The sequence below is a fragment of the Brassica rapa genome, chromosome A06 (genome assembly GCF_000309985.2).
Source record: "Brassica rapa cultivar Chiifu-401-42 chromosome A06, CAAS_Brap_v3.01, whole genome shotgun sequence".
Lineage (NCBI taxonomy): Eukaryota > Viridiplantae > Streptophyta > Magnoliopsida > Brassicales > Brassicaceae > Brassica > Brassica rapa.
The window spans coordinates 23,667,939-23,689,343 of NC_024800.2; the positions used below are offsets into that span (position 1 = coordinate 23,667,939).

Sequence of the window (21,405 nt, forward strand, 5' to 3'; positions counted from 1 at the left end):
GTTATGGTCTACCATATAAACCATTTGGGCCGAAGTCCAAGCCCAGACCGGTCAAATAGTGATAAGTTAGTTTCCAGGAGGGAATCGAACCCATGACTGATGTGGGTACACACCAAACCCCAAGAGATATTGCCACTAGGCTACATCGTCATCTCTCTCTCAGCTTCCCCCAACGATAATGATCCCTCTGGCACCGGCGCCGATTTCACTTTCACCCTCAGAACTATGCAATGGAATATTCCTCTTCTACACATTCATACTCGGTCGTCAGATCCCTCCAAACGACACAACCGATCAGGCGTATCGGTTTGAGTCAGTCCTAACGGTTCTCAACAATGGCCGAGAGGAGCTCAAACAATGGAGAGTGCTCGTTGGATTTCCGCCACCAATGCGATCATCATTCAACGGAACAAAGTTGCTTGCCCTCGTAGGAAACATCACCATCTTTGGTGGCTATCCTGCCTCCGACCTCAAAACGGCCATTCAAACAGCCAGGGACCTAGACCAGATGGCGGCTAGGATTGAGCTAGTAGGGACTCAATTCATGGTGATTCCTCCGGCGATTCCAATGCCATCCAACATATCACTTGTTCACGATGGTTGGCTTTGTCCTGAGCCTACTCCTCCTACTCCGCTAAGTAACTACTCTAACTAATTCCATTTTTTCTTATGATTTTTAAGATTTCATGTAGTGTGTTTTGTTAGTCTTTACTTTTGTTTGACATAAACCATCCCTTTGGTCCTTTAAATTGTTTTAGAGTTCTATACTTTTATTTTTGTTTAGATTATTCATTTTTAATTCATTATGTAAATGATTAGTGAATATAACTTACCTGCATAATATTAAAATATTGATGTTCAGGAAACAAAAAACAAATCGGATTTAAACAAGAGAAAAAGACTAGGATAGCACAAAACCAAGTTTTTGTTCTCAAACTAGCACTCAAGGTTCAAAGTCACAAAAATAGGTTTCATTAAAGAGGTAAATAAACATTTATACCACTTGGATTAATTAATCTAAACCTTAAGGTTTAGAGTTAAGGGGTGGGGTTTTAGAATTAGAGTTTAAAATTTTATAAAATAAAAAATAAATACTAAAAAACTAAAAATAAAAATTTAAAAAACAGTTTCAAAAATTATTTTTGAAATATAAAAAGAAAATTTGAAAAAAAGTAAAAAAAAATTATAAAAAATTTCGAATCTGAAAACATATAATCTGAAACTATAAAAAAATTCTTTTTTTCATTTTTTTATTTTTATTTTATTTGTTTTTATTTATTTTTGTTTGTTTATTAGTTTTAAACCAAAGGTATTAAAAATATTTTACCCTTTAATGAATGTTATTTTTGTGACTTTCTATTTCTAGTGCCATTTTTGAGACAAAAACTCAAAAGGTGCTATTATTGACAATTGCCCTTTAAACAATCTATTCATCTCTTCAATTCTTTTCTTTAATCTACTTTTTCACGATTTGATCAAACCAAAAATATCGAAATTTGTAGACATGTATACTATTGTTTTTATAACAAAAAATTGCAATAAAAAGAATAGGTTTCTGATTCAACAATTTTATTGGTGCATCAGGCAAAAGAGAGACAACAACGTGCTGCAAGAGAGACCCAAGCATTAAAGTCAACACAACCACCATCACCGACAAGTTCCTCCCAAGACAACCCGGAGACTTGATCACATAATGTACGACGTCGTCAGAATCAGAGCCTGTGACCAGAACTACCTAGCCGAAGTAACCATGGAGAACCACAATCCACTAGGCCGGCTCGACCACTGGGAGCTAAGTTTCGACTGGATGCGAGATGAGTTCGACCAACGGTCGTGGACGCCACGAAATGCATCTTCGGTCCACAGTCCAAGATCTACACTGGACTCGATTTCACCGACGTTCTCACCTGTGAGAGACGTCCCATTATCGTGGACTTACCTCCGACCAAAGCAGAGGACCGAGCTTTAGGTAAAATCCCTTCTTGTTGCAGAAACAGAACGATCTTGCCACGTATCATGGACCCTTCAAAGTCAGCTTCTGTCTTCACCATGCAGAAACAGAACGTTCCTTTTATAAAACCGCTTTCTAATGAGTAAGAAATATTATTTGTATAAAATGAAAAAAATATAGTGACTAACAAGTTTTGATAATTTTATAAAATCTAAATTAAAACACTTTTTCAGTAGATAGATTAAGAGATCGTATATTTCATTCATATCAAATAGTTAAAATCATGTTATATCCGATCATTTTATAATGTGTTACTAATTATTATATAACATCCGTAGTTGTTATTGGACAAACTATAACCATTGAAACTTTAAAATTTTAGGTAAAGGAAGAAAGAAGTGGAATTCATATACTTTAAATTTACATGAAAAGAAAGTCTAATTAGTACAGATTTATAATTAAAATATCTATTAAATACTTGTAATTTTTGAGTATGTATCGAACCTGGAAAAGATCCAAAATATTCGAACTCTATAAAAAAACCTTCATATTTATATAAAATTTTGCAAAAAAAAAATACTATTAATAACTGAATCAAATATTTTCAAACTCTAAATGTAACATTTAAAGTTTCATATTAAATATTATAAAAATAATAATGAAGAATAAAAAAATACTACAACTAAATCATAAATAAAAATAAAAATATAACACATGGAGTCATAATCTTGGATATTCATATGTTTGGTCAGATATGAATCAATTCTTATCAGATCAGGTCTATTCGGATCAAATTTTTTTCGGATTCGGATGTGTTCGGATCAGGGTTCCGGTTTGACAAAAGAAGTGTTTAACGCCAAGGTCCCAAAGAGTGTTTATAAATGGTATGAGCCGGAGCTATGGTAGGGGGTAATGGGACACTTAAGAATTCTGATGAAGACGAATTTTATTTATACATTTAAAGAAATATTCTAGTGAAATACTACAGGAGTTAAGAAGTTATATGTGACCCTTACAACATACTGTTGAAAAGTAAAATGACCATAATGAAAAATGTGGCAGGCTCCGCCACTGCATACAACCCTCGTTCTTATAGCTCCAACCGACCTCAACCACTACACTTATCTCTAAAGGGTACTCTAGACTCAAACCAGTTTTAAGAGTGGTTGATGGGCTTGCTATGGATTAGATTTCATGTACGAAAATCCAGCTTTAACATTCACTAGATCTTGATCCGCGTAACCGCGCGGGTGTTTTTTCGGTTTTATAAATATATATATTTATTTTAGTTCATTAGTGGTATACAATTTTAACGTTAACCATATATTTAAATGTTTATATACCTATTTCAAATATAAAAAAATTATAGTTTACATGGTGTAACAATCAATAGTTTAAAACCATCACATGTATTTGTCATTTTTTATTATATATTTATGTTACTGTATTTGGATTTTGTTATTAAACAAATTAATATATGCATGAAACCACATATTTGAAAATTATTTTGTATCAAATTTATATTCAATTTTGACCCGCCAACCTTCAAAGTCGTATTTCCTTATAGCAATATTTTTTACGTTTATTCATTTTAAAAATATATTTTTTATATATACAAAAAATCTAAGATATATCAATTTTTATACATGTATCATATAGTTTGCGAATGTTAAGTGGTTATGTCATCGTATTATATTTTTAGTATAAATATTTTATATTTATGAAAATAAAATTATAAATTTATCAATTTAATATAATTTATCATATTTAATTCAATATAATATTTTTACTTTAACATGAATTATTATTATTATAAAATAAATAAAATAAGATATAATTTTTGTGTTTCATTTTGTAAACGATAATTAAATACATATTAATGAATAATAATAGTTCATTGCTAATTACAAAATTAGTTAAAATATTTACATAAATTTCCTGAAAGTTAAGATATTGTTAATATATTTTTCAACAGATTTGTTAGAATTATATATATATATAGTTAAAATGAAAAGATATCATAATTAAAATAAATATAACAATTTTTTATATTATTAGCTTTAATAAAATACATGTTAATTTTTATACATGTATTATATAGTTTGCTAATGTTAACCCCTCTTACCAACATATTATATTCTGATCCTAAATACTTCTGAAAATAAAATATATAAATCTAATAATTTAATATAGTTTATCATGTTTAGTTCAATATAATAATTTTCTCTTAATATGATTGATTATGATTATATAATAGGTAAAATAAGATAAAACTTTTATTCTCCATTTTATAAAATATATTAATCTATAATAATATTTTAAAACTAATTACGAATTATAAAAAATATTTACATAGAATTTTTGAAATTAAGATCTTGTTAAATTTTTTTAAACAGATTTGTTTGATTTTAAAAAATAATTATATTTAAAATTAAAAGATATCAAAAGATATTATGACTAAAGTAGTTCAAAGATTATATATATTATTAATATTAATAAAATACATTTAATATTTTTTTAAATGGTTCAAATTAAAAAATCACACATGAAAGAAGTCATAATTTCTATTTTAATACAACTCATTATATATATATATATATATTGGTTAAATTATTTAAATCGGTTCAGTATTTTGAACTATACAATGGTTTATATTACTACTATGTATAATTTATTAAGGAATCAAATATGTGTTTGTTAACCAATCCGGTTTTATTTTATAGGAGTCGATTGTTATATTAGGAATGATATATTATTAAGTCATATTATTAAGTCCATTTTTTAAAATATCACACATGAATCAAGGTTGTGACTTCTGTTTTAATATATAAGATTATCCACAAAATATATCTAAGGTAATATGTTGTGAGACGAATTTTAGCTGCATATTTTGTGTGTTAGCATGAAACTTATGTGGCTAAAACATAATTTTCTGCCATGTTCGTTTGAAAGAAAAAAATTGTTATAATATTATAATTTATGATATTGTAGGCATGCATACTTTTATATGTCTCTAACTTATCAGATACTATAGGGATCTATATAACAAGATTAAGATACAATTGATAAAAGAAAATTTTGATTTAACCATGAACATTTAATTATATAATCTCTTATAAAATTCATTCCTAGTCTCCTTTTATGCATATTCAACCTTATGTTATGTTTAGATTAGCTTTGGGCATCCGGTTCTCGGTTTGGTTCCGGTTCGGTTATTTCAGATTTTTGGTTTTTTGGCTCTAGAGGTTTAATTTTCATTAAGGTATTTAGAAATTTTGGTTCGGTTTGGTTCGGTTTGGATAACAAAGTTAAGAGCTGGCTTATATTCGTGGTAATTTTCGGCTTCCATTCGGTTTTTTGTTTTTCGGTTAAATTTGGGTTAAAAAAACAAAACCTAGATTATTTGGATTAATATCAATTTTTTGGGTTTCAGATTAAAACTCGAATAATTTAAAATATTTTGGATAAAAAGTATTCTAGTAAATTCATTTTTTTGGGTATTTCAACTTATAAATAATATTTGTAAATTATTTGATTATTTCAAAATTAATATTGTTAATATATATAAATATATAAACTATATTATAGAAATTTTACCCATCCGTTTCTCGGTTCTGTTCTATTTTTTTTTGTTCTAGTGATATAAGATCCACTAGTATAATTGATATGATCCAAATCCAAACCTTGTTTTGTGGTTCGGTTCTTCGGTTCCAGATAAATATGTCCATGCCTAATCTAGATTATTATTAGTACTTACTGGTCAATCTTGTTTTGTGCAGCCAGATTTTTTTGGTGGTAATCACATCAAATAAATAAAATAACTGTAGAATAATCTCTTAAGAATCTTTGAATAATTTCAAATTCTTCGAGCATCTTTACAGGATTTCTTCTGAACCTCTATCCCTTCCTTTGAAGATTTGTATATAAACCCTCAATCACATCTCAAATCTTCATACAGTTTTCGTTTGAACCTTTCTCACTTTTTCCACTAAGTTCGAGTCGATTTCTACTAGTAAAGCTTACTTTTGTTTTTGTTTGCGGAAGGTCCTATGTCGAATTGGTAACAAATCTGTGGAATTTTCAGTCTTCATGCAAATTTCGCATGATAGAAAAAGGATGGGTCCAATATAGATCCATAGGTAACCTTGATCAACATGTTACTGATCATTAAACTATCGTCAATAAGTTACCTTGCTTTTGTTTTTGATGCTAAGAACGTATAAAAAACGTTATCCCATTTCTAAAAATGGTTAATGGCTTTCTCGATCCCATTTCTGCGTTCTTTTGCCTTTTTTTTTTTATGTTTGGTAAGTTCTCTTTTCAATTTGGGTGTGAAGTTGACGAACTTGAGTATTTTCAGTTACTACATTTGTGATTTTTCATTTGTTATTTATGAACAATTTTTTAGGTTGGGGGTAGAAAGCCATTTCATTTATTAATATTTCATTTGGGTTTGTTGTAGCGTGCGTCTGATTATATATGGAGATGAACACATTTCGATAAAAAAATCACCACGGATAAGGCAGCAAACCCAAACTCAATGAGCAGATTTTTAAGATGAAATATCACCACTGCACGGGTTGGTAATTAGTTACCTTACTTTTGCATTTAATTACTCGTTTTCCTAGACTTTGATTCTCTTTTCAAATTTGGGTCTAAAATGGACGAAATTGTAAAAATATTCACGGACATTTGAGATACCTATTAATCATTTTCCACTTTGCTTACACCATATATCAATATTTGGGTTTGATTAGTATTATAGTATGTAGGTTTGTTGTAGCGTTGCGATTAACCGTGGAGATGAGCAAGCATTTCTTTAATAAAATTTTGGCGATCTCATCACGGATAAAGCAACATGCTGGAACTCAATGACCATATGTGTACACGAAATGTTTTATATGGTATAATCGATGAACGGTTTATGTCAAAACTTCTTTGTGTCGATTTAGATTTGGATCACGTTTGAGATTGTTTTTACTGAAAGAAAATATGGGAATTTAATTATATTTGGTCGAATAGATACCTTTTGTTTTTCTTTAAGTTGAATGCAAACAATGGCATCGGTACCGTTTTCCCTTCTTTTTTGTTAGTACGTAGTTTGGTATTTTCAAATTATATATGTACGTCTCTTTTGTTTTGGTTATATTTGTAGTAGAATTTTAGGGTCAGTTGTTGAATGAATGTAGTTCTTGGATTGCGGAGGAAATCAAAGAAAGGTTGTGATATCTCAGGCCTTTATAATTTTATTAAGAGTTGTTTGTTCACTTTACGGCAAAGATCCCGCCCAGAGTGTGTTTTTAAGATCAGTCGCACAAAAAATCGCATATTTGGTTTGTTTTGGTCGTTTATCTTTTGCTTATACTGTTTTATCTTTAATTTATATTTTCGACAGATGCAAAGAATGGAATGGGCAAATTTAATCAAAAAGAAAAGAGTTTGGTGACTACATTTAAAAGGTATGAGCTTACCACGACCATATGTTAGTTAAATACTGAAACCACTGACAAAAAAACAAGTTATTATTCAAATGTAAATAAAGCAAACTGATTGTTGACACGCATCACAAGCAATCCCTAGAAAAAAAGGAATCAACTAGAATGTATATAAAATTCTAAACCCTAGAAAAGTATATAAAACGCTAGAAAAAGGCAAGCTACACAAGCAACTACAAAAAAGAAGAAGAGAAAGCAAGGCATCAGCTGGAATGTATATAGAACTCTAAACTCTAAAAGTAATATATAATATCAATAATAAACTATAATGTCGGACTTCATTTCCTTATTTGTAAGTCGTTTTCATGCTTGGTCCGTGTCTTGATCCATCTTATCCATTCTTGCAGATCCCGTTCCTGGATTAGTTTCAGGAAACCTATTCTCATTTGCTAGGTTAGCATGTTGCTGTTCATGGAATAATTGTTGTCGAGGTAAATCCACCAATTGTATATTTTCTTTCTGTATATGACACACACACACACACAAAAGAGCACTAAAGATATGAATTTGCATAATGTCTATTAGAGAATAATGACAATTCTAAGAAATATAAGCCGGTGTCACCTGATCAAGAAAGGGATTATGTGTGAGAGATGAAGGAAGTGAAGGTATATGCATCATGGATGGCTCATGAACGTACATCGGCTCTTGTTGATTGGCTGACACCTGATCATCGTTGAAACGCATTGTAGTCGCTATCACCGACTCCTCTAAGGGGAACAGATTTATCTGGTCCGGGATTTGCGTGAACCAGTCAGTGATCAAGTTCCTAACTCCATCGTCCTCGTCCTCCTCGTAATAAACCAATCTTTCTTCTATGCTCTGATCATTGCATGGGAACTCTGAGATTTGATGAGAAGTGTGATGTTGGTGAGTCGTCACTAGATTTTTACTGGAAGACGCAACAGAGAGTCTATCATAATGATTTCCAGGAGGTGATGACACGCGTTGCGTCATGAGATTAAGGTTTGTGTTGTGCTGTTGAAAATAAGACGGTTGAGGAATGTTGTTGACATGATGTGTTGGAAACTGGACATTTAGTCCTCTGTAGAGCTCGTTTGATATTTCTCCACTAGACATTCCTCGTTCTTGTGGAGTAATTAACGGTAGACTTCTCTCGTCGCTTTTGTTTTTGTCATTCTTCTTCTTCAGACCCATCCGGAATTTCTGTACACCCAATTTGAAGGAAAGAAATATTAATGCAGTACATATGTAAAAAAACAATAAGGATTATTTTCGACTTAGTTTATTTTATTACTATTCTCTTATTATGCTATTTTGATTGTGTTTAGTTCCATTAATCCGATCTAGCTATATTCACTAACTCGATGAACTCGCTTAGTTCTTGTTGTTTGGACGGTTAGGAGATTCTTGGTCTAAAGATCCCTGCATCTTCTTAGGCAAAGGCATCAACCAAACTCGCTTAATTACGGGAAGGTAGAAAACTTTCTGTAGTTTGTATCTTTTATGATTTGTTTTATGAATCCCAACAATGTTAAACATGCACCGTTTTTTATCGAATGGTTTATCTTAAACATACAAACAAAAAGAAGTTATGGACTAAAAAAATTTCTACATCTAAACTACTATTTAATATTAAAATTACTATTTATTATTTAACTAAAAGTATTTAAATCAATAATTAAGTAAGATTTTAAAATACAAATGGACACAACAAAATGACATATAAAAACTTAGAAATGCAAATTGACACAACAAATTAGCCTCACAAATATCGTATTAAAAAAATACTATTTATTATTTCGCTTCTTATATGTAATACTTTTACAACTACTTTATTTATAAAATTATACATAAATAGTTGAATGGAATTTACAAATGAAAGTTTGAACAAAAGAATCCACCAATTGGGTAAAAATAAATAAAGCAGTTCGTGGCCATTTCATGATCATCCCGTGGCTGTTTAGCCAAAAAGTTAATTTTTGGCTAATCAAAGCTACATTGTCATTGACAAAAAAAAAGCTACATTGTCATTGATTTGCACCTAATATCCCTCCAATTTAAGTGAGCAAATTTCTTTCTTTTTTCTTTTTGGAAAAAATACTAACCCAACAAGCTCTGCAAAACTGATTGTGCAGCTGAAAAGTAAGATTGATTTGGTTCGAGATTATAAAAATACCACACTAAAAAAAACTTTATAAGAAAATAATTTATTTCAGCATTTTGAGAGGAAAAACTCTTCTAACGAAAAACAACATAACAATTTAGAGTTTATATACATTCTCGTTGATTCCTCATAGGGATTTCCCCTCACTTACGGGAAGGCATCACAATATCGACTAAATACGGAAAATCCTTTATAGTTTTTAGAAACTTAGTGGATCAGATTATAAAATGATATATCAAAGAAGTGTTTCACATTTTGACAAAAAGAGGCATGAGAATGTATATATATAGGTTTACCGTACGTATTCAATACTTGATCTAGATGAATGTGTTTTCCTTTGTAAATGACTAACTTAATGGGTGCGTCAATTTGTGATCAGCAAAATTATTATAATTGGTATAAAAGAGGTCCAAATAAAATTTGTGTCTTAAGCAGTACATATATATATGTGACTTCGTGATTTTTGCTTTCACAAGGTATAACTAAAAACTAAAGAGCATGGCTTAATTTTTTTGGTGAAGTACAAACCAAAACAATAGAGGTCATCACACAGATATGTAACATCAATTTTTGGTATATGATAAAAAGTTTAATGGAATTGATTTGGCTACGAACATCACCAAAATGCATTTACATTTGAGTTGGAATAGTGTAAGGTGACCTAACGGAAAATGATTCGCTATATGATGTGAGTTAAGATAAAAAGCACATAGAAATATCATGTTGTGATTGTATGGTCAGTAAACAAGACTTTCAAGCCTTCAAAAAATTAATGCATCTTCCATCACACGAAATGGGGTCAACATGCCGAGTAAACGACTCTAGGAGGCTTATTAGTCATGGGCAGACAGGATGTTACAAGTGGTATAGTAGCCAAACCTAGACGACTGTGGAGTCATGTGTAAGTTCACACTAACATGAGTGACGAACCTGAGGTGTAACGTGGTCGTTGCGCTATCTGAAATAGAGGGAATTATAACATTTCGATTTGTGGTATATGGTGAAAAGCTTAATAAAATTTATTTGGCTATTTATGTTACCAAAGTGCATTTACCTTTTCGGTCACCCTTGGAAAAAACTCCAAAGTTAAACGTGCTTGAACTGGAGTAGTGGAAGGATGTGTGACTTTATCAAGAAGTGATTTGCGATATTGTGTGAGTAAGGTCAAAACGAGGAGAAATATCGTGTGGTGATTGCAGTGTCAGTAAACAAAACTTTTGAACCTACAAAAATTAACGCAGTATCCATCGTACGGAATGGAGCTCATGAGCCAAGTGAGCGTCCGTAGAAACGCATTAACCGTGGGAAGTCAGAAATTTACAAGATCACCTGAGATCTAAGATATGAGTGCTTGGTTATCAAGATCTACATGATTTTAATGTGTTCCTCCTTGCTAAGAAATTGTGAAGACTTATACAGTTCTCTTCTATATACTTGTTTGAGTTCTCATGGGAAGGGATGATACTATAATTTTTCCTACCCACCGGAAGATCAAGAGTGTAAAGCCACTATTAAATATGGGGTTACAAAAAACCATTGGATCAAATCTAAACTGTAAGGTTTAGACCAAACTTGGGTCCCTGATATGATAACCCATCCACCAAACACTTTAGACAATGTTATCTATGGCATCTCCAACTTTTTTTCATTTCCTTATAGATGTGATACCAACGATGAGATCTTCCTTTTTACCAGAATTTTTCAACAAGAGTATATATCATTAATCCTCGCATTGAGATCTAGTCTTACTTAGGGTTCGACTGGTGACCATTTTGAAAACAAGAGGAACGAATAGAAATTGAACGTAAAAGAAAAAAATTGCAGGAATGAAAATGAATAGTTTTTCCTAGGCATGCGACTTCGGTTTTCCGAAACCGAACTGAACCGAACCGTCGGTTTTCGGTTAACCGAAGTTTTTAAAAACAATTCCGAAATAAACCGAATGAAATTTCGATTCGGTTTATTTTGGTTTTCAATTTTATTTCCAAAAATAACCGAATTTTGAAATTTTTGGTTAATTTTGGTATAATTTTTCCAAAATATTTGGATATTTTCGGTTAAATTCGGTTATTTCAGTTAAATTCGGTTATTTTTGGGTTATTCGGTTATTTTCGGTTCGGATTTTCGGTTATTTTCGGATATTTTTGGTTTTAAAATTTTTTAACCAAACCGAAAACCGAATTAATTTTCAAAACCATACCGAATTAAACCGAATTGAAAACCGAACCGAACCGAAAACCGAAAAAATTGGTTCGGTCCGGTTCGGCCCATTCGGTTCGGACAAAAATCCCAGGCCTAGTTTTTCCTTCTCAAATTTAACAAGAAATATTTTTGTTCTTTATTTCTCTACAAAAAAAAATGGTAGGAAATGAGAAGAAAAAATTATTCCTTGTGAATGGTGATATTTTTTAGGAACGTTAGGGAATGCAATATTAACCGCCGTTCCCTGGCTACCATTCATACCCTTAGTACTTGGATGTAATACGTGGAACCATAAAAAAAAGATGCTACTCATTTTAATTTGGAAATGGGTTCTTAAGAACAACAATTTTACAACAAGATTGAGAGCATGTTATAAAATCGAGTATCACATACCTATTAAGTCATTTGTGGAAAATTCTAGCTCATGGGAAATTAAAACACTTTATGAGGCAGGTATTTTCATGATGTGTAGCGATGTGTGAGCGATTTATACATAGACAACTGTGCTTTGATAGGAGTTGTCCTAAATCTAGTGGCTTAGATGAATTCACAAATCATTTTATTTTTAATGTCTTTCATCACCACAAGTTAAGCTTTATTTGGCAAGGAAACAAGAATCAAAAGCAATAAACGTTTAGAGTTACTCGAAATCGACCAATGAACAACAAACAAAACAGAATCAAACTCGGGTAAGAATTACTAGAAATCGATCAAGGAAACACGAATCAAAAGCAGGGAAACAAGAATCAAACTCTGGTTAAAGAGTTACTAGAAATTGGCCAATGAAACAAGAATCAAAAACAAGGAAATCAAACAAGAACCAAACTAGGGTTCAAAAATTACATAGATCTAATTCGAGACTACTCTGATGAAGGATACATTAAGCTTCGAATCCAATTAACTTGATTATGCAATTCCAGTTTGTAAACTGCTTGATTTTGGAGTTCAGGTTTATAAATTGAAAATATCTTCTTCTGAATTGTGTGTCACAAGTGGAAACGAAACAAAGAGAAGAGTAATTGGTGCATTGGGTAAGGGGAAATGTAATACATAGGCTAGTGCTGCTATAAAAGTTTGGTTCCACTAAAATCAGATTGGGTTTCGGGGTGGACATAAATCCGAACCAAGACCCGTGGTTATCTATAAACAAACCCAGTAGGGTAAAATCTCCTTCGATCCAAACCACTTTTTTTGTTGATTTTGGTCCGAGTCTTTGGATCCGGGTAAAATGTCTAGACCTATAATATATGACCATTTTGGATTTTTCCAAGTACATATATTTATAAAAATATAGCTTTTCTATTTTGGAGAAAAAATTTACTATAGAACCACAAATTAAAACATTCATTGGATCATTTGGTACATTTATAAAGCAAAAACCGAAAAAGTCTTCAACAAGAAAAAATCTATTTTTTTTGTGTACACAGTTTAATTAGCTTCTCTTGAAGTGGAAAGCTATAGGGTCACAAATCTAAAAGAGGATGAGGGTAAAACAGAAGTTCTTTTCGACCAATTAGTTGTTTCAGTTTAGTACTTGAACCCATCTTGCTAAGTTGATTCTTAATGAATTGATCATGACTAGGTTAGTGGCGTACGGATGAGCCATATGGATCAAAGGAGTGGAATATTATGGATCAAAGGAGTGGAATATTTTGTACTTCTAGGATCCGCACAAACTTATGGTCTCTTCGTACTGAGATGGAAAGTTTGATATGAGGAATGTCAAGTCTACATGACAAACAAATCTCCTTAATTCGATTCGAGACAAACTTTATGATTTGCTGGAAATAACCAAAAACCTGGTGGATTCGCTGACTTTTTTTCCAGAGTTAATATTTTTTATATTTTACATAATTGTTCTCATTTGTTTAATTTAAATGTATTCTTCAGATTCTTAATGAACATATGTGTAACATCTTGATTTCTGGTATTTGTGGAAAAGTTTAAAAGAATTGATTTTGCTATCCATGTCACCAAAGTGTGCTTACCTTTTCCGGTACACATCTGTTTAGAACTCTAAAGTTAACCGTGCTTGAGCTGGAATAGTGAAAAGATTGGTGACATATCAAAAAATGATTTGCGATATCGTGCAAGTGAAGCCAAAGCACGAAAAAATTTTATGTGGTGATTGCAGGGTCAATAAACAATGATTTTGAGACTCCGAAAAATTAACGCATCGCCCGTCAGAAGGGATGGGGTCCACGTGCCAAGTGAGGAGACATGAGTGGTATCAAAGCCATTTTAGCTATCTCGGTTCTGACGGGAGGCGTCTTGAGACATGTCATGATGCACAACGGGGGTGTTGCGCTTTGTGAGTGGTGTTGCGCTTTGTGAGTGAGGATGAATTGTAACATCATAATTTCTGGTATATGTGGAAAGACATAAGAGAATTGATTTGACAACCTATGTTACCAAAGTGTCGCTTACCTTAATCGACACACATCCATTTAGAACTCCAGAGTTAAGTGTGCTTGAGCTAGAATACTGAAAGGGTGAGTGACCTATCAAAAAGTGATTTGCGATATCGTGCGAGTGAGACCAAAGCACAGAAAAATGTTATGTGGTGATTGCAGAATCAATAAACAATAATTTCGAGCCTCCGAAAAATTAATGCACCGTCCATCAGACGGGATAGAGGAGTCCACATGCCGAGAGAGAGGGCATGGTGGCCCAGTAACTGTGGACAGTCGGAACGTTACAATATGCAGATAAAGTCTACAATGACATATGATACTATAAAATGGTTAGAGTACATAATATATCGATGTTATTTATAGTTTATTGTCACAAAACACGAAAAAATATTACGTGGTAATTGCATGATCAATAAACAATAATTTTGAGCCTTCAAAAATTTAATGCACTGTCCATTAGACGGGATGGAGTCCACAAGCCGAATGAGAAGGCGTAATGGCCCAGTAACCATAAACTGTCGGGGACGTTACAATATACGTTACAATATGCAGATTAAAGTCTACGGTCACATATGATGCTATAAAATGGTTAGAGTACGAAATATATCAATGCTATTTATAGTTTCTGCTTACAATATTTTTAATCTAATTAAAGATTTGTAGGTGAGGTTCACGAAAACTTATGCAAAAGGTAAAAGCCTCTATTATAAAAGTTTTGCATCCACTAGGATATCTTTTATATTTCAAGTCTGAATCCATATCTTAATATCCAAGGTGCAATTTTTTGAGGTAATCCTATATTCACAAAGTTGGGCTTTCTGAAAATCTAACAAAGCACCGCCGTGGTGGTAGTATAAGAAGAAACGATACCTGGAGATGGCTGGCTACGTTTTCTCGGGTGAGGCTACTAACATTCATCCTCTCCAAAATTTTCTTGGGAACAACATCTGCATGAATTCACATAGTTCAAATAGATATATTTAAAAAATATTTTAACATGTGAGCGTTTTAAAAATTTTAGCATAATAATAAACATATATTTTGATGAAATTTTTCTATCGTATATTATCATACTGGTTTTTTAATTAGAATATATAAACTAATAAGTATTCCTAAGAAAATTATGTTTGTACGTGCGAACAAGACATTTTGTATATATATATATATATATGCATATATAGAATAAATCTAAGATGACAAACCCGAGTAACTATGAACCCTAATGTACGTGACTCACCATTGTTGCCAAGGGAATTCACTGCATCCAAAAACTTGCCGTTAAGATAATCATCCCACACCACTCGCCTTTTCTTGGTGGCGGAATCACGATTATGATCTGGATCCTCGTCTGTTTGTAACATGTTTCTTTTTCTCCTGTTAGGGCTTCTTATGGTGGAATCTCCCACAGAGGATGACTTCTCAGCTGCTGCTTTCTCTTCTGCCTCTTCGGCAACCGTGATACCCCTTAGTTCCATCTTCTTTACCAAGTATTTATAAATCAAACGTAGATCTTCTGGTCTTATCGGTTTTATGAGATAGTCACATGCACCGTTCCTCATCCATTTGGTCACAGATTCTCTTGAATCGTCTTGGGATGTTACTGGAAAAAAAGTGTGTTTAATTGTTATGTTTTTTAATCAAAAAAATCAATGTACACAAACTTTAAAATTATATGCTTACTAATGATTGGAATATCTATTTCAGATCGAATTTCCGAGATTAACCGGAATATTTTCCCCTCTAGATTGTGTGCTTCGATTATAGCAATGTCGAACATATTTCTATGGTTGCAGAGTAGATACGTAGCTCTTTCCTCTTCGTGGCATGTAGTCACTGCAAAAATACACAGATCTATAAGATTATAATATCAATTAGGTCAACTTTAGAAATACTGAAATTAATAAAAAACACATTGGAAATTATATATGAATTTTATCATCACTTGATCTGTTTTAAAACTCCAAAAACAACTCAATCAAAATAGCTACCTTCGTATTGAAACTCTTCGAGATGTTTCTCCAATATTTGAAGATATATTCGATCTTCATCAAACAATAGCACCCGCAAACCCTCAGGAAAGTTGCCAGAAAACATATCGCGAGAGTTTGGTAAATCTCTATCTGGACCACCACTTTCGTCACCACTAGGTTTCCATTTCTGAAGCATCCTTATTGACGGCTACAGGAAAAAGCTGCGTGTTTTTATGATGTAGTCATGTAAATCCGCAAAAGATGTTTTGCTTACCCCCTTTAAAACAATAAAATTCTGATATTTATCTCAAACTTTTATTTAACATTTCTAATTTGTAAAGAAAAAAAAAACAAGTGAAAGTGGACCCCAAAAACGTGTTTTAGTAACAGAATTTTGATTTGGAGATTCCCTATAACACTGTATTTATAATCGAGTATTATATGATATTTTCTAGGGCTTTCATACTGTTCTGCTTTTACTTTCTTGTTTATTTTTAATTTTGGAATATTTATAATACTTTGTTTTAAGTTTAAAGCCAATTTGAAGGCAAAAGTTATAATGCATAAAGCTCTTTTTATTCAGCTTCGTGATTTTTCAAGCAACATAAATGTCATAGATTGTTAACAAAACATAAATTTCATTGATACATACAATATATAGATAAGTTGAAAATAAGTATGAGGATATAAAATTAGGATTTGCTTAGGGCTGTTCAATATGGTAAAACCGAACCGTACCGAACCGAACCGAACCAAAATAGACAATATGGTTTGGTTTTGGTATATACCATATAAACTGAATGGATATAATTTTATAAAAACCGTAGGATTTGGATATGGTTTGGTATATAACCGATTAAACCGAATAAACCGAACAAAACCGATTAAAAGTAGAAACATGTAAATATGTATTTATTTTATAACAATACATAAAAATCTATTTGTTACATAAGTTAAATTTGTGTTAATAACTATTACCATAATTTTATAGTAATAAAAAACCTTAATTTGTAAAAAACTTGAACTATAACTAAATAACAATACATCGCAATTCAGACATCTAATTTTTTAAGTTTTTTTGATCTTTTTGATTTATTTTAGTCTTCACTAAATTAATATGAAGATTATAAATTTGATGGACAATAATTAATGGAAAATTTTCAATTGAAAAAACATGACTTTAATGAACACTAAATGTGGAAGAGTGAAAAAACTTTTCATGTTTCTGTTTTGTTTCATATTTTTATTTTCAAAATTTCAAGCTTTGATTTTAGTTATAGATTTGATTATTTTATTTGATGGTAGAAACATTTTTACTTTTTTGTTCATTTATTTGAACATGTAATATATTTTTAATAAATGACTATGTTGACAATATGACTCTAAAATTCATATAATATGATCTCAAATAAAATAATTATGTTTTTTGGTATAAAACCGAATAAACCGAAAACCGACGGTATATAAACCGAACCGAACCGAAGTAAATATGGATTTAGAATGGTAGTTATATTTTACTAACCGAAATACCGAAAACCGAAAAAAACCGAACCGAAACCGAACCGATATCCGGATTGAACACCCCTAGCTGTAATTGATCACATTTTGAGATTTATATTAATCGGGATAATTTATTCCTAGTTTCTTTATGCGCCAAGTATTACTTTCGAATGAAGATTAAGAGAAGGCGAGAAAGAGGGAGTTTGTGCGGGACTTGATGTGGGCAACCATGCTTGACGACAAGTTCTAATCCCTCACTAAAGGACCTGGTCATGGTGAATCAAGGAATCATTACACTAGTCTCAACTCTCAATGTATGTTAGCAAAGCATATTCATGAAATGAAATTACATTTTCCTCTATTCAGAACACACTGAAATTTTATAAAAGATACAAACTTTTCATTACTAAAACCTGTTGAAAACCGATACATAAGCCAAGCTGTGTTTCAGTTCAGCAACCGAAGTGTATCACCAAAAAAAGTGTTACAAAACCACTATGTGAGCTCTCTCCTCAAATCCTTATTCAGGGAAAAGCAAAAGACTAGTTTCAGTAAAGGACACTTGGGAAGATTAGGCTACAAATTCACAAACCATCTTCTAGAAATGAAACAGAAGACTCTTAAATCGCCCGAGTTTGGTGGTTCTTCAGTGTAAGAGAGACTATATGTGAAGTAGAGAGTAGCAGATAATGGGTCTGTTGGATCAGACCAGAGCCAAAGTTGATGGTCGAGAAAACATCTTTCGTTTTTTTCACCTCATTTGTGGCCGTTGGAGGTGAAGAACATGTAGTCCGGATGATCAACTTGCAGACGCTTAAGCCATTTGTCTGCAGCTTGTTGCAAAGACGAGAGCTTTTGGGACTCTTGACCTCTGTTTTGGTTCCACACAGATAGTTTCAGCTTATAAGATGCCAATCCAAAAGTAGCCAAAGGTAGTTTCATGGATGGCTTAGTATCACTACAACCTGCTTCAATACATACACAATACTGAGTAAGAGATCCCGCTAGTTTCTGACATTTCTAGACAAAGAGACACTATCTTGTTCAAATCAAAAACATAAGGTTACTTACTTTGAGGAGGTGGTGTTGAGAGAGAGTGGAAAGTTAGAAAGCACGCATCGAGATTTTGTAGTGTTGGACCAACTGGTATTCTGTATATTGGATACCTACACACCGACCAATTAAAACCTAACCGTTTCAGGTCCATCCATATATATTCCAAAAGTAACGATCTCAAGACTCAAGAGGAGACGTACCATGACACAGAGACCCAACTTGATGGAGAAAGGTCGCAGCTCCGGTATGTCATTAGCTCAGGAAACCTTGAGGCAAGATCTGATACCTAATGTTATCAAAAAAATTGTTAAAAATGTGAAAAATAAAACAATACTTTGTTTAGGAGGAGAGTTTACTTTGTTAGCGAGAGGTTCACGGCCAAAGGGAGGATCATACTCCAAGTACTCAAACAATAACCGTCCATGAGGGTTGCTGATCTCAGTCTCTCCACCGGTAATAGATTGATCCCCCAGACTAACTCTATTCAGTTCACTAACACTCAAGTTCACCGCATTCTCCATATTCTTAGCATGGTTAGGTAACTTATCAAGCTTACTACTACCATCACTACTTACATCATTATCTTCAACTGGATTTCTGTTTCAAAAGACAATAATCAAAGCTGTGAAACGGAAAAGATAAAAACAGAAGAGTTCTTTCGTGTAATGAACAGAAACACTTGAAAGAACTAACCTTGCTTTCTTTAATGGGTCTACATACAACTGAATGCCAGATAAGTAAGGCACATAGTACTGAACCGTGGAGTCGCTCCCATGCATATGTAGAGGAACACCAGCACCGTACGCACTCCATTCTGCAAACGACTCCCACAGATCCTCCAGAACAAAATATATATTGCACTCCGGTTTAAGTTCACATTTGCTCCTCTGTAAAACGAATTACAGCAATAAGCAATGCTTAAAGGATACAATAGAAAGAAAAAAAAAAACACATTTTGCAATGAAAGTTCCCCAATTCAAGTCCAGGTGTGACCAATACTCTTATGAACTTCATTACAATCAGCAATAAATGACATTTCTAACTTATTCTACCAGAAAGAGTCTTACAATGGGAAGTAACCGGAGATGAACAAGGGGAGTGGTGTGCTCCAAGAACCGATCCAAGTTTGACCCCTCGCTCTGAACCCGACCCGACCCGGATGATTCAGATGAGCCGGCGCTTACTTCCGACCCGGAAACCACGACCCGATTCTTGTTCCTAGCCTGAGATTTCCTCAGACGAGGCGGCGGCATCGAAGCAGTCGAAAGCTCCTTATCCACCAACATCCCACCTTCTTCTTCTCGTTGCTGCTTCTCCCTCAGCTGCTGCTGCATCCTCCGCATAGGAGGAGGATTGTAGAACCGATTCTCGCCGCGGATCGCTGATCGGGCGATTGAAACTCCCCCAGAACCCGACATTGTGTTGATTGCAAAATCGATTTCAGATGATGCAAAATCGAACAAACCCAAACAAAAAGCAGTAAAATTTATTTTTCCCCAGAAAAACGTAAATAAGCTTCTTGGTTCTGTCTGCTTGAGTTGGAAAGTGAGTCTAGGGTTTTAGAGATTGGGAAGAAGATGAAGGATTTGGGAATTTCGATTTATATTATTTACCACAAAAGAAGAAAATCATGGACTCTTTTTTTTTTCATTTTGTAGTGGCGTAGACTCATTATTATTAAAATATAGTTGAAAACAGCTGAAAAAAATTAATATTACAGACAGATGTGGCGAAAAGAGGAAGATGGTGGGAAGCCAAGAGATGTGTTTGGTAGCGAATGGTGTTTCGTCCGTTGACCAAGCAGTTCTTCGTTATTGAATATTGGGCCGGGCTTTCTTGATAGACCAAATAGTATTGTTGGTGGATAGTTAAATATTGAATAAATCTATTGATATTTGAACGTTTGTTATTTCTTATATATTATATGAAAAGTATTATAACATATGAGTTATTTCATGTGTCATCACTTGAATCATCTTTAGAATTTTTATAGAAATCTTTTTGTTCATCTAAACATATATTATATTTTTCATTAGACTAACCATAAAATTAAGTAATCTACAAAAAAAAAATTTCATTCTTTCCTTAAATAAAACCGAAAAATTTCATTCATGCTAATTACTAGGAGCTAGTTAACTAAAAACCAAAAAATTCTAGAGAGAAAACAAAACAAATCTGATGTTGATGAAAGATCTTTTTTAAACCATGTGAATAATCTCCACTAAACAAAATGTTAACTAAGTATCTGAAAGTTTGATTTTACTAAAGTTGCAGTTGAGAGTTTAGAACAAATCTACTAATAGTTGAAAGTTTATTTTATCAATTGCATGGAAATAATAATATTTTTTTTTGTTGAACTTGAATCTTTATTAACCATAAAGGTATAATTTTCTTGCTAATTATTATGTTAGTTAGCTAAAACGAAAAAAATTCTAGAGAGAAAATAATACAAATATAATGTTGATGAAATATCTTTTCTTAAGCAATATTAATAATCTCCACTAAACAAAATGAAATCTCAATCACTTTGATTTTTGAATTTGCTTAAATGTTAATTAACTTGCTTTCATAATGAGTCTCATAATAACCAATCTTGCTTCTTGTCAATTCAAGTAGGAATTTCCACGCTATTTCATTTTTAGGTATTGACTATGGTGGATAATAGTTTCAGTTTATTCCCGCCAATCAT

At 32.5% G+C, this 21,405-nt stretch overlaps 2 protein-coding genes across 5 annotated transcripts; both read right to left on the minus strand.

The window, feature by feature from the left end:
- Positions 1-6,240: 6,240 nt before the first annotated feature.
- Positions 6,241-16,996, minus strand: LOC103875029 (two-component response regulator ARR14). Its single transcript, XM_009153477.3, has 6 exons — positions 16,179-16,996; positions 15,871-16,023; positions 15,428-15,790; positions 15,061-15,137; positions 8,011-8,613; positions 6,241-7,905 (listed from the first exon to the last, which is right to left on the minus strand). The coding sequence occupies exons 1-6, from the start codon at positions 16,354-16,356 to the stop codon at positions 7,750-7,752; spliced, it is 1,530 nt and encodes a 509-aa protein (XP_009151725.1). The 5' UTR covers positions 16,357-16,996; the 3' UTR covers positions 6,241-7,749.
- Positions 16,997-18,021: 1,025 nt separating this feature from the next.
- Positions 18,022-20,701, minus strand: LOC103875026. Of its 4 annotated transcripts, XM_033273792.1 has the most exons (7): positions 19,784-20,689; positions 19,410-19,603; positions 19,240-19,313; positions 19,073-19,206; positions 18,917-19,002; positions 18,732-18,826; positions 18,022-18,628 (listed from the first exon to the last, which is right to left on the minus strand). In XM_033273792.1, the coding sequence occupies exons 1-7, from the start codon at positions 20,132-20,134 to the stop codon at positions 18,417-18,419; spliced, it is 1,146 nt and encodes a 381-aa protein (XP_033129683.1). In that variant the 5' UTR covers positions 20,135-20,689; the 3' UTR covers positions 18,022-18,416. The 4 variants fall into 4 exon arrangements, with proteins under 4 accessions (XP_033129683.1, XP_009151723.1, XP_033129684.1 ...); XM_009153475.3 differs by having other exon boundaries at positions 19,073-19,313; positions 19,784-20,701; XM_033273793.1 differs by having other exon boundaries at positions 18,022-18,640; positions 18,730-18,826; positions 19,073-19,313; positions 19,784-20,692.
- Positions 20,702-21,405: the final 704 nt, after the last annotated feature.

Excerpts from the sequence above, each read along its gene's own strand:
- LOC103875029 (XM_009153477.3), bottom strand. The coding sequence starts at position 16,356 with ATGCTTCAGAAATGGAAACCTAGTGGTGACGAAAGTGGTGGTCCAGAT. Across the intron at positions 15,138-15,427 it reads GAATTCCCTTGGCAACAATG|ATGTTGTTCCCAAGAAAATT; the intron begins GTGAGTCACGTA and ends GAATTCATGCAG. Across the intron at positions 8,614-15,060 it reads ACGTAGCCAGCCATCTCCAG|AAATTCCGGATGGGTCTGAA; the intron begins GTATCGTTTCTT and ends TTGGGTGTACAG.
- LOC103875026 (XM_009153475.3), bottom strand. The coding sequence starts at position 20,134 with ATGTCGGGTTCTGGGGGAGTTTCAATCGCCCGATCAGCGATCCGCGGC. Across the intron at positions 19,604-19,783 it reads ATCTCCGGTTACTTCCCATT|AGGAGCAAATGTGAACTTAA; the intron begins GTAAGACTCTTT and ends TTCGTTTTACAG. Across the intron at positions 19,314-19,409 it reads GACCCATTAAAGAAAGCAAG|AAATCCAGTTGAAGATAATG; the intron begins GTTAGTTCTTTC and ends CTTTTGAAACAG.